The 13,287-nt window shown below is 47.0% G+C and overlaps 2 protein-coding genes and 1 long non-coding RNA gene across 5 annotated transcripts in view; 1 reads left to right on the top strand and 2 right to left on the bottom strand.

The window, feature by feature from the left end:
• CREB3L2 (cAMP responsive element binding protein 3 like 2) overlaps nucleotides 1-5,197 on the bottom strand; it is a 74,745-nt gene extending 69,548 nt beyond the window's left edge. For both annotated transcript variants that reach the window (XM_048300823.1, XM_048300825.1), the window contains exon 1: nucleotides 5,027-5,197. In XM_048300823.1, coding sequence (XP_048156780.1) covers nucleotides 5,027-5,134 — 108 coding nt within the window. In that variant the 5' untranslated portion in view covers nucleotides 5,135-5,197. The remainder of the gene's footprint in view (nucleotides 1-5,026) is intronic.
• A 391-nt stretch (nucleotides 5,198-5,588) lies between these two features.
• On the top strand, nucleotides 5,589-12,994 carry LOC125324391. The gene is made up of 2 exons (XR_007202955.1): nucleotides 5,589-5,895; nucleotides 5,982-12,994. It is a non-coding gene; the product is annotated as an uncharacterized LOC125324391 (long non-coding RNA).
• Nucleotides 11,889-13,287, bottom strand: part of LOC125324387 (single-stranded DNA-binding protein, mitochondrial) — a 22,201-nt gene continuing 20,802 nt past the window's right edge. For both annotated transcript variants that reach the window (XM_048300136.1, XM_048300138.1), the window contains one exon: nucleotides 11,889-12,054. In XM_048300136.1, the coding sequence (XP_048156093.1) occupies nucleotides 12,008-12,054 (47 nt within the window). In that variant the 3' untranslated portion in view covers nucleotides 11,889-12,007. The remainder of the gene's footprint in view (nucleotides 12,055-13,287) is intronic.

Genomic DNA, 13,287 nt, shown 5'->3' with positions numbered 1-13,287 from the left:
TGAGGAGGAGAAATGGTTTTCAGTGCAAGGTACCGCATACAACTAATTTTGCTGTTCAGCAGTTTGATGTTGACTTTTTTATTGATATGGAAAGTCATTGACAAAATTTAACACTACTGCTTTGTATGAGATCTGTATACAACTATTTAAAAATCTAACTTTCTCATTTCCCCTCTTTACTGCAATTTTGGAAAAATCTTTGCAAGTACTGACTGTACAAATATTTTACATAAAGTCAGCTGCAGGTGTATAGAGAAGAAAGAATGAGGAATTTCAGCTTTATGGTTTGTGGGCAACAGACCAAACCCCATGTGCAAATAAATGAAGTAGCTCTCCCCCTACCAAAATGAAACAAAAGTTGGATCCAACTATATTGACACCAGAGAGCTACATGCAGCCACCACACCATAAGTTACAGCCAGCTCCACATCCATACCCGCCGCAGTAACCGCAGCTTTCAGTTAAATACACACAGATTGTAAAAATCCAACACTGTCATCCATTTAAAATAACGACTGCCGTACTCCGAAAGCTCAAGGCACTCCCTGGCAGCTCATCCAGAGGCAGCTTTCCTGCAGAAGTCATTAGAAACACAAAGTAACAGCAACCATCGTTTTTGCGGCAGAGGAAATGAGTCACCAAGCAAGCGCCGGTGAGGTTCAGAGGTTTGTAATGGGGAGGAAAGAAGGCCAGCTCAGAGTTTCCCGAGCTCATCTTAGATGACAATCACAACCCTGAGCATTAACATTCACCTTTGGTTTTGCTTTCACAGGGAGACAGAAACTTGGTAGCTGGGGCCTGGGAAGCATCCTCCTCTCATGCCAACCTACATTACACCCTTGGTCCCAGGGTTGAGCTGGGTTGAGCGGATGCCCAAAGCATCGCCAGCGACATGGAAACAGGATCACAGGGCTCAAACACCACTCAGACAACAGCAGCAGCAATGTGACAGTTCACTAATGTCAATTTCTTCATGACTTCCAAGTTCCAATAAACCATTTGGGCTATTTAGCATTTTTAGTCATCTTCCAGTTAACCACTCATGCAGACATCCAGGACATGACATCTAGGATTTTAGTCCTAAATCTAAGCCAGTCGCTGTCCCCATGTATTTGTAGGGCAGCTGCAGTTCTACATCTGCCATGCCAAGATCACATCCATGCCTACATTCAGCTGCATTTTGCTACCATCTGGAAACAGCAGCCAATGTGTTAAAATAGCCATGAAAATGGAGGGGAAAAATAAAACTGCCTCCTCAGTATTACATAAAGAGGTTTTAAATGCCAAAGGCTCCTAAGAGCCATCTGCCTTTCAGCCCCCATCTAGCAATGGGACAGGTAGTTGGCATTTCACAGCATGTTTGTCAGACTCATCCATCTGCACCAGATCTGGCACTTGTCACAGAAAACACAGTCCCAGCTGGGCCATGTCCAACCACAGATCAATTCCAGCACAGTCCCACGGCCGCCAGCAGAGCTCTCCCACTTCAAGCCCACCTGTGTGTTATGGAAAGTAACAGCAGCAGCAAGAAGCTGGAGGTTTTGCCACCTGGCCACGCTCCTTCTCCCCTTGGGCAGTGGCAGGTGTTGTGTTTGCCTTCTGTTTGACCACCAGGAAAAAGCAAAGAATAACAATAATAACACTAAAAATAATAATAATAACACTGCCTTGCACAGTGCCAGCACATGGCACTACCAACACAGTCACAACAAGCTACAGCACAGATGAAGATTATATAATGCAGACATGTGACACATACCATGAACACGCCTCTAGGAAATCTTTCGGCCTTTTCTTCCATGGGAAACTAAACCACTCCGGAAAAATAACTGCTATAAAGCTATCTGGCATCCAGGTGAGGACTTTAATGAGCCACCTCAAGGATTGCTACCTGCCAATAGTAGAGCTGAGCTCCTCAAGGCCCCACTTTCTCCAGGTACAGCTGATGATATCACTGACAGCACCAGTGGAGTGAGGGAATGGCTCCTCACACAGCTCCAGGCACTGGTGAAATCATCAGCTGTTAAAGAGAAATGTAAATCCCCAGGAGGTTGGATTTCAACCCTGGTAATTAAGGCAGGCTGGAACAGTTTAAAATAGAGGTCGACTTTTTAAGTGTATGCATACTTTCACACTTGTCTGCTAGGTTCAAATCAACAAGAGCTGGGAACAGCCTTTTTGGTCGTAGAAAGGTTAAATTTTAATTTAAAATACACAAAAGGCAGTTGGCACGGAATTCTCACCCTCACCAGTCTGTACACACAGGCAGGTCTGACTGTGGAACGACATTGATTCTTCTTCCTATTGTGAGCGCTCCCCTCAGTCATCATCATCATCATCTTCATCATCATCTTCTCCCTCCTCCCCCTTGCCAGTCCAGCTCACGCTCCTAGGGCTGCGTGACTGTCCCAGAGACCTTTCCTAAGCCCACAGTTTCCTTGGATGCAGACCTGCACATCTAGCTAAGGGACACCTTGGGAGTGTGTGAAGACCAGAAGATGCAGTAGGACATGTGTTCCTTGGCTGTGAGGGTGACAGACAGCACAGGGCATGGGCACTTCTGCAGGGGGAGCACAGGAGGGTTTCCTCATCATCCCAATCTTTTCAAAAAGACCCTGCAGTAAGTTTATAAACACAGCACAGTAACTGGGTCAAACCAGTCCTCCCAGATGGAAAGTATAACCCAGGAGAAGAACAGATGTTTCATCCAGAGAGCCTGTTTGTTTGTTTTGGGTTTTTCAAGTAATTCTATGAAGTTTTGGCCAGAGGTAAATAGAGAACTTGTGTTTCATGGTATCAAGCTCAGTATTTTCCTCCACATGGCAGAGCACACTCACAAAAGAAAAAGTTCAACAGGCAGAAGTGTGGGGTTTTTTCACTTTAAAGCATGTTAATTTCATAAACCTTCTTTTCTTCTTTAAAGATTGCAATATGTCACTACACCTACTTTATAGCATTTGCTTGGGCTTTTATTTCTGAAACTTATTTCAGAAGAATTCCAAGAACAACCAAAAAGAGAAATTGATTTCACACTTTTTATTTGGCTTCAAGAGGGTCTCCCAAGAAATCTTAAACTCCTAAAAAGACCCAATCAAACAAGACAGCAACACAAACAAATCAATGTCAGTGTTACTGCCAACAAAGATCATCACAGCCCAAAATTTTGCAGATCCAGCTATGCCCCTTACATAATGCTCATCATCATAGCATTTAAAGCTGAAAATCCCCAATAAAACTTGAAAACAGAAAAGGGAAAAGCATCCCATTTCCACCCACCAGACAAACAGCATGTTTTCTTTATCAATACATGCAAACTCAATTCTCAGACTCCTTGAAACAGGGCAGAAAAGACACATATCCATGTCACTGTGGCCACAAGTTCTAGCCCAAGTGTAAAATCTCCTTTGGGGCACTAATTAAAGAAGATGCGAGAACACTAAGTAAGAAAACAAAAGTTAAGAGTGGCAACTCCATTCTCATCATAAGGCTCCAAACAGAGCAAGAAGAAGTATGCCAGCACAGCTGTAAAATCTGAAGGGGAACACTCTCCAAAGAGCCCCTCATTTCACTCACAACATTCCTATTGATAAAGAAAAAAAAAAAAAAACAACAAAACCACAAGAAAACAGCTGTTTGAGGGAAGAGCTTTCCATTGTTAAGTGCTCCTCCTGGCTCTTTAAAAAGCCCAAGCCACCGTAACATGATTGCTTTTGCCCGGATCTACCAGATGATACACGTTGCGCAAGAAAGCCCAAGACTTTCAACGATAAAGAAGCCAAACACTGTTTAAAGACCGTCACGCGTGCAGCAGGCTTGCTTCCTGCTGGAACGAGGCTTGGAGCTTGTGAAAGACGCGATCCCGGATTAGTAAGACTAGCACTGCCACACACAACAAATAAGGTTTTCCTTGTTTGCCTTACAAGACTAATGCCAAGATCTGCACGGAGGCAGTGGCCATGGGATCACCGCTGCTCCTGTGAAGAGCTGGGCCCCTCACTCTGGGGCTGTATTTGCACATCACCCTCTTTGGTACAAGGAAGAAACGCGGAGCACATGGCAGCCCCTGCCAAGCGCCGTCCCTCAGGCACTGCCACATGCCAGTCACCACCACCATGCTCCTCTTGGGTCTCCATCCAAGCACTGCCACATGCCAGTCACCACCACCGTGCTCCTCTTGGGTCTCCATCCAAGCACTGCCACATCCCAGTCACCACCACCATGCTCCTCTTGAGTCTCCATCCAAGCACGTGCTCGACAACCACACCAAGCGTGGCTGCCCTGAGCCTCGAACCAGCAGGGGACTGGAGGACTCTTCCATGCTGCTGTCCCAAGGTGCTCCGGCACACTTCCACTTGGGATTTGCACCTATGCGGGTTTATATTCGTGTATCTCTCTGTGCTTGCGAGAAGCCTCCCGAGTAACAGCGAACCAACGGAGCAGAGATAACAAGACACATTTCTTCGGAACTGTCCGAACTGTGCGTTTTGCACAAGCCAAAATATGGGGATTCAAGCCAAAAAATAAACAACAAAACCATCGAAACGTGTGTCACTTCCTTCCTGCTCTTGGGAAGCGGGACGGGTCCCGTCTGGCAGAAGACGCGGCCGGCGACTCCTGAGGGGTCGCCCGGGGGAAGCGGCACAGCCGAGGGCGCAGAGGGAGCCCGGGCCGGGCGGGGGGAAGCGGCGACGGACGGAGCGCGGGCTGCGGGACCCCGGTTACCGCCAGGCTCGGAGGGGCGGGAGTTGAGACCCCCGGCGCAGAAGGCCTGCCCCAGGACATCTCGGCCCTCGGGGGAGCAGCCCCGGAGGGGCGGCAGTCGCGGCGAGGGACGCGGGGAGCACCTGTGGGCCAGAACCCGCCCGGCGCCGACCCTGGCGCCCCCGGAGACACCCCGGCCCACGGGGAGCCCGAGGAACCCTGCCACGGCCCCCGAAACGCGGCAGCCCACGGCGGCGCCTCAGCCATCCCACCCCCGGCCTCCCGGCGCCGCCAGGAGCCGCCGCCCGCCCCCGCCGCTCCTCACCGTGCGGCTCAGCAGCGTCTCGGGGTCTGCGGGCTCGCACAGCTCGCTCAGCTTGCGGTCCCAGTGCAGCAGCGGCGGCTGCTCCCCGCCGCTCTCGCACACCTCCATGGCGGCCGTAGGCACCCCCGTCGGTCTGTCCGTCCGTCGGTCCGTCCGCCGCCCCGCTGCCGGACCCTGCCCCCGCCGCTCCCCCGCGCCGCGGAGACGCGCGCTCGCTCCCGCCCCGGCGCGTCCCCTCAGCCGGCGGCAGCGCGCGGGCGGGCGGGGGAGTCACCCCCGCCAGCTGCGCGCCGCGCCCCCGCCCCGCCCCCGCCACCCCGCCCGCCAATCGGGGGCGAGCAGCGCGGGCGGCCGCCGGGCGCGGGCCAATGGGCGCGCGGGCCCCGGGAGGCTCCGGCCGCGGAATGCGGGCGGGGCGCGCGCGGCCAATGGCGCGGCGGAGCGGCGGGCGCGTCAGCCAATGGGACAGCGACAAGACTGCGGCCGGCGCGCGGCGCCCCGCCCCGCCCCGCCCTCAGGGAGGGAAGCGCGGCTGCCCCGGCACCGCGCCCGGCAGAGAGCGGGCAGGCGCGGGTCAGAACGCGCCTTGTGAAAACCAGAACTGCACGGCTCCGGGCAGCCGCACCGGGGACGCTGGTGCCTGGCTCAGATCGGTCCCAGAGCGCTCATCAACCGGAAGCAAAAATAATCACAGGCAACGGGAAATTCTGGTATTTTAGGACTTGTGTTCCTGCCAAGCCGGGGCAACACTGACATTCCATTGTTCTTTAAAAATAAGAAGTTACCAAGTACTAAGGATTCAAAAAGCTGGCCCTTCCTCAGTGCTTCTCTGCAGCTCCCGGAGCTCAGGCACGGCCGGGCGCTGTCGGGTCAGTTCAACACTAATTGACATTTCCAGGCTGCCTTGAGCAGGAACCATAACTGGACCTCCTGGTGTGTCTTCTCTCTCTCCTAGACCTGCCTTTAGGCATCACCTCTTGTGACAGCCACTTCCATCCACGGACGGAGCCAGCACGGGTGCAGCACGAGTGATCCAGTCCTCACTCGAGAGCCCAGACTAGCCCTCTGAGGAAAACAAAGCCAGAAGGAGCTCCCAGCCCTCAGCAACAAAAAGAGGAAAAATAATGATGATTGCACCAGGTTTGTTCCTTTAAAATTTATTAAACTGCTGGTGTTTGATTAGGAAAAAAAAATAAAAGTGTAACAAAAGTTACACTGTTTTGGTAAGAATGTGAAGGAAAAATCTCTAACTGCCCTAATCAAAGATCTTCGGCAAAGATTAGTTATTTTAAGTCATTGGAAAAGAAGTCAGTGTGAGATTTGCCTTCAGCAGCACAGAAAACATCTAAAGCCAAACCTAAAGCCAAATTACCAGTGCCTGAACTGCTACTTTCCACTTTGGCAAGCCCAACCAGAGGTACAAACTTCTTTTCTGCTGTCATTGCCAGGCACTGTTATCAAAGCCATTCCATTGTGCCAGTCCAGAGATGCAGGTTGTGAAATTTTTAAAGGTCAGTTCCTTATCCAGGAGCCTCCGTGTTTTCATTGGATGTGTTCTTCCTTTCAAAGCTTTTATGGCCTTGTGATAATCCCTTTAACAAAAGGCTCTCCATCACCCTGCTGGCTGAGATTTGTGCTTTCTAAAATCACTGCTGTGACTAGATAATTTCTTGGGGCTGGGGCACTAAATTAATGTTTTGCCCATATGAGAAGTCTAAAGGGAAGCCCATGTTTGCTTTGTAAACCAACAAAATGAAAGCCACCTTAGAAGAAGGTGGTGCTGACTGACTGCAGCTTCCTTTGCTGAGCATGATGAGAACAAGGGGCTCCCAAGGACTGGTATTTGACCAAGAGTACTGGGCTGAACTTTCTCACCCTAACACATGTCTCAGGCAGAAATATTTATTTATGTGAGAAGTTATACTTCTCACATTCCTCCTTGGGTAAAGCACTCATACAAATTTAGGCACCCTGGGTAAACAGCACGCTGGTTTTCCCAGTGGTTTCCACTCCTCCTGCACCATATAAAGTTGTGTCCCTCTCCCCTCTGCACTTCCCCAGGAGTTCTCTTTCTTTATCATTGGTACTGAAGCACAGCTGCTGCTGTGGGACACAGAGCTGCTGAGGATTCATAAGCATCCTGGAAGACTTCTTTGGCCACTGAAATATTTTGACACACAAAACTATCCATTTGTGGGGCTATAATATAAATATAAAACACAATACTGGTAACTAGACATTTGTAACTGGGCATCCTGCCCAGTTCCTGACACATTATTAAAATTAGTTCGAGGCTACATGTCATTTTTGAGCTTCAACATCTCTGAAACAATTACCTGAGACTTTGTGAGGAAATGTGACCAATTTGCTTTGCATGGTGGCAACCAACAGCATACAGACCACACTGATGTGTTTGTGCTGCAGCACCAGTTCTTCTTGGGAAAGAAAATCTGTAAAGGCAAGTTTCAGCTAGAGATTGGCAGCACATACAGGGCGCCAAGAAGGAAGAGACAAAAGTGGAGGAAACTAATCCTTTCCAGAGAATATTAATTATTCAGTGTGCTGATACAGCATGGGACAGCAGTCTAATGTGTCACATGTTGCTGCCCACAGACCAACACTACACCAGAAATAAGGCACTGGGGAAAGCACCACAAAACCAGCAAGAACATGATACAAACACAGCTATCCTAACTTTTTCCCACACTGCTTGGAGGATTTAAATTGTGGATTTCAATAGTTACCAGCCTGTTGAAAATCAAGGCTGTTTCTCCATGCTTCATTACTTTCCTCTTAGAGCAGGTATAATAGTACTTTTAAGTTCCAACTCATGTAATTCTGAGAGCATTTTTGATTTCTGCTTTTGTGTAAGACCCTTTCCTCACCACAGTCTTTTGAGCTGGGTTTGAACTCACTTTGCAGCACAGGGGGAGAGTGCAAAAATTGACCAAAAATCTACAAGAAGATAAAAGGGTGGGGAGTTATTGTCTGCACAGACAGGGAAGAGGAGAGCTCAGCTTTTGTTTACAGAGAATTCTGTCCCCTTTCTGCAAGGACCAGAAAGCTCACACAGAAAACCTACACAGAAAACCTAACCAGCTAAGACAGAAGAGGCTGGTAAGGCAGAGCTCCAAACAAACACCACTTACTTAAAATATCAAAGAACAAAGCAATCAACAATACAAAGCCTGGCAAAGGAAAGGTGCTCTCTTTCTCCTTGCAGATCCGGGTTACAGCAGCCACAACTCCTGCAACCACATCATTACTCAGTTCTTGATCAGGTCAGCTGCACAAAGGTTCATTAAATATTTACAGGTGACATTTTTCTGACTTGTGACAACCAGGATCAAGATAACCATCCATTTTCTACAGCCACTCTGTTCAAATCAGTTTGAGAAAGCAAGCAACAAGAAAAGAACAAATAGCAACAGAGCCCACAGGATGAAAATTGCCAGGTTTCTGACCAGCTACCAATAAAAATCTTACCCCTTGAAAGCAACAGAAAACAGCCACAGTTAGAGATCTCTTCAACAAATTCAGCACCTCTTAAAGAGTCTTCAGGACTAAGAATATACAGAATAAACCAGCAATCAATTTCTAATCACAGTAGTTACTGGAGATTTTTGTGAAATGGCCAGGTATGATAATGAGCTGAATTTTTTACATGGGACTAAGCAACAAGCAGAAGAAAGAAATCTCACACATGCTGACACGTTTCCCACAAGAGGATGTCTCAGGAGAAACCCTGTGAAAGTTATTTCTTTGAGTGTTGTGCAAAGAATTTACTTGCACTACCCAGTATCTGGCAATGCACTAACAAAGCAAACTCCTTGTGTAAATGAGATTTAAATCACACTGCTGTGCTGAGGAGCTCACCACTGCCAAGATAAACAGACACCAAGTCTTAGTTTGTACATTCAGACACGCTCAGTTACTTGGCAAAAAGGCTTCCACCACAGAAATTTCAGAGTTAAAAACTGAAGGTGAGCTTGAGAATAGTAAAGTTTTCTTCCCACAATCCTGGCATTTTATTCCTTTTCTGACACATGAAAATAGTGGGATATCCAGCCCTGAAGACAGCCTGTTACTAAACCCACATAATTGGTGTACTGACAGAAATACAGGCTCCCTTTACCAGAACCTTCTTTGCTCTTGTACCCAGGGGCTTCTCCAAGCTCCGATTCAGCTTTCCTGCCTTTGCAACTCCTGCCCCTCTGCAGGGGCTTTCACCAGCCTCCCACAGGCATTGCTGGTCTTGAACTGAAGCATGACCTGTATTTGGGAACACAGACACAGTGCCCCCAACCCCTTAGGACACAGAGGGTAACAAGAGGGACTTGATTTGAAGTATCTTCTCTTACTTCTCTTTCACAACTACTAATTTCTGCAGACAGAGCAATTTCTGCAGATTAATGAGAATTAAAGTTGAAAGCGCTCTTTGCTGTGTGACACAGGCACAGTGCCATGGTGTCTTCCTCAAACCATCCATAAAAACAAGCAGAGAAGACTGTTTCCTACACCTTACACCAGGCTGGCAGAAATAACTGAGTGCCATGGAGCTGCCTTGCAGACCAGGATAGCTCTGCCTCAGAGCTGTTCAGAAACGCTCCAAGTACTTGTTGAACATGCTGACATTTTAAAAAGAAGTCACCCGTATTTATCTTTTCCAATTATCTCCATAAATACATAAAATAAAATTCCTTGTTAAGGTCAAACACTTCTAAATATCCTGGTTGATGCAAGCAACCAGGGTTTGCCTCATCAGGTTTACACAAGATGCTAACAGACAAGCAAAAGCAGAATGCCATTTTCCAGTGGACAGTGTGGGAAAACACTCCTTGCCTAGTTATAAACAAGGAATCACTGTATTTCACTCAGGTCATACCATTTCCATTCCATTTCCTCACAGAACAAGTACCTATCCATAAAAAAAAAAAAAAAAAAAAAAAAAAAACCAACCAGATGCTATAGGAATGCTGATTTCACACAGGATTTTCTCATAACTGAGAATGACTTAGTTACAGATTAACTTTGCCCCAGAGCAGCAGAGCAGACATAAGAGATGAACACACAGCAAGCCTTTGCCACTGGTTATTTTTGCTGTGCAGAACCATTTGGGAAAACCTACCCTACTGCCAAGGTGTGATGAACATTCAGCACACTGCTTCCAGTGTGTGCCCAAAGTCAGTGTGTGTTGTCTTTGAAGCAGGTCAATCTTTAAAAGGGTACTAGCTACTTTAAATAGAACTGGAAGGGCAAGAATACAAAGTTCTTGAGCAAATATTTTTCCTTGCTGGCACCCAGTCCTATATCTTGTGCTAGCTCTGCTGTCTCCACCTTGAGCCAGGAGCAGAGATTAGCAGGAGCCATTCAGCAGTTGCGGAGTTCTGGCAGTTCAGGCCACTCCAGGTGGTGGGGAAGGGAATCCTTGCTGCCGCTTCTGCTCCGAGTTTGGAGTAGAAAGGCAGCTCCCAGGCTCCAAAACAGACACTGCCATGAGCTCCACCACCACAGCAGAGTACAAACAAGGTGACCACTGAATGAAAAGAAGCTCAGCACATTTGCTCAAGGCCTCCTAGCAGAAAGCTCAAGACAAACCCCAGCTTTCAGCAAACAGGAAAAATTTGTGTGGACCAAGCACAAACTGTAGTTAGATCACTGCTGTGCAAGAGCACCATCACAATTCTCCCAGCAGTACACCAGGCTCAGATTAAACCAGTAGTTAAAGGAATTAAAGTCAGGACTTCCTATTTAAAAAGACACCACAATCTCCTGTGGATAACAACCCACTGAAGTAGCTGAGCATTTGCAGTACGTCTAACACCCCAGTATGCCAGTGCCAGGGACCTGGATAATTGCTAGAGCTTTAACTTCAAACAGAAATAGCTACTAAATTGAAAGAATTGAAGTTTTTCTTAGTACAGACAGTGTTCACAGGGCATAAAAAAAGCCCCCAAAAATTCTGTAGGGGAAAGAGCTGCAAAGACTATTAAATGTGTTCTGCCTTGGGCTCAGAGAGAGATGAGATACAAAATCCCACCAGCTCTGAAGGCAGGAAATTGTCACCTCTAGCATTTTTCTTTCCCTGTTCACATCATGTCGTATTACAGTGGGAATTTTACTGTCTCTTCTTCATGTAGTAGAGCTAAACACCTTTTAGTTGTGCAACCTCTCACCAATAATACTAAGTAATTCTCACTCTGACAACAAAACGTGAAACAAGCGCCACCCCCACTCCAAGAATCCCGGCCCCGGAATGTTTTTCACGCGAGTCCCCAAAGGCACAGCCAAGGCAGTCGCTCCTCCAGCTCCTCCTGATGGCAAACCACGGGCACAGCACTCTAAGGAGGGACTGGATGGGAATGCTGATGTCATCCGACGCCAAATGCCATAAAAACCAAGACCGAAGCAGGGTTTGGTGGAAGACACCACCTGGTTTGCTCAACTGCTGGGATCAGCAGAGGGGCAGATGCAAATGCACAGGAGGCCTTCTCTGGGTCTGTGACAAATCTCCAGCTGAGCACTAGTTAAGACCAATGGCTCTGCTTTAAACTTACTGTCCAACTGGCTTAGTGAAGGAAAAACAGGGAATGAAACCCACAGAACAGAGGAGGCATGTCAACAGTGAGTGAGATCAGGCTGTCAGGCTGTGCAAGACAGGAGAGAGATTAAGGCAGCGAGGGACAGAAGGTTTGAAAATAGCTGAAGATGCGAAGAGTGACTCCCATTTATATATTCATCAGCTCAAGAATTGATACAGCTGCCTGGGATACTTTTCCTTTAACAGCAAAAAAGAAAGGAATCCAAACAATGATAACAGAGAGAAAGCGCATGGGAAAACAAAACACACAGAAGTACCCTCTAGGTAACAAACATTTTATTTATTTCTTAATGAAACTACAGCAATATCTGCGATTACATAATTATGAAGCACTGAAAAACCAAAGGAATGAAATGGCCTGGGTCCAAGCACTAAGGACATCACACCTTGTCTCTCACCGAGCCATCACTCAGAAAAATCACATTATCTGAAAAGAAATTTAAAAAGTTAATCTTGAGGATTGTTTTGCCCTGTTGCAAGCCTTCACACCATGAAGACCAGCTATTTGTGTTAAAATAAGCTGCTAAGATGTGGATTTTGGAACAGAATAATAGTTCATAAAACAAAACAGTGTCCAATACAGGGTTTTTTCTCTACCTGCCCTGAATGCAGACAATTCAAGGTGGCTACTATGAAACAAGTGTGCTAAAGCTGATGAAAAGCTGCTGAACAGTCAAAGACACTGGAAACATTTTAAAATAATGGTTTAATTCTTTGAGTACAATCTTTATCAGTTACAGCTTATTTCCTTTTTGTCATTTTCAGTCTGCACTACCCATGCCAATAGCCTACAGACTATAGGAAGCTCCCATTGCATCAAACCGCACAAACTTCTAAAGCATCTTGAGACTGGGCCTTTTCAACAAGAAACCATTAGGAGAACACTAATTAAAAAAAGAGAATTGCTTCTCCCCTCCAGTAATTTATAGCACTGCTAGCTTTTAAAGAGGCTGCAGAAACAGCCTCCAGGTCTATGGCTGTTCTTTTTCCTTTTTGCCCCCCCTCCTTTCCCTCTGTCCTAGTTTTTTTAGACATACTTGTGTAACAGAAATGTTTGCTCTACTACCCAATTAATTTACCCCTCACTCAAAAGCAACACAGTAGCAGCTCTATCCACAATAAAGATGTAAGATGCTCAGGCTATTTAAATACTCTGGGAAAAGTTGAGTTTCCTAGTGTTCTGTTGTGTTTATCCAAGGCACAAGTCTACTCCTCATCCATTCTGTGCTCTTCTTACCACTCCTGGCTACCAGAACAAAGTGTTTCTAAGTTCTCCATCAAGTTATCTGCACATCTTTCTGAGGTCCTTAATGGTGACATCTCCAGTCTTCAACAGGAATAAAAAAATTCTGGCAAACTGAGACAAAGCTTCTAAACAAATTGTGCTTAGAAAAGGAATCTGCCTGACCTGCAGCACTACACACCAGTGTTCTTAAAACACTCAGTGTCTGCCTCCTGCACCAACTGGCATAAGCAAATGACACCAACAGTTTGCAACAGCATTCTCTCATTTTCTGTGTGTTCACAAGCAGTGCCAGAGAAAATCTACTGGTACACACTACCCATTCTCTCAAAATCCTTGAGTGTGGATGCTGAGGCTGAAGACAAACCAAGCTCCAGTCCAGAGGTCCTCCACCCCCTTTCCATTTTAAAAGGGCAA

Source organism: Corvus hawaiiensis, chromosome 4 (assembly GCF_020740725.1).
Source record: "Corvus hawaiiensis isolate bCorHaw1 chromosome 4, bCorHaw1.pri.cur, whole genome shotgun sequence".
In the NCBI taxonomy this organism is placed as follows: domain Eukaryota; kingdom Metazoa; phylum Chordata; class Aves; order Passeriformes; family Corvidae; genus Corvus; species Corvus hawaiiensis.
This window is presented reverse-complemented; position numbering and strand designations above follow the sequence as displayed.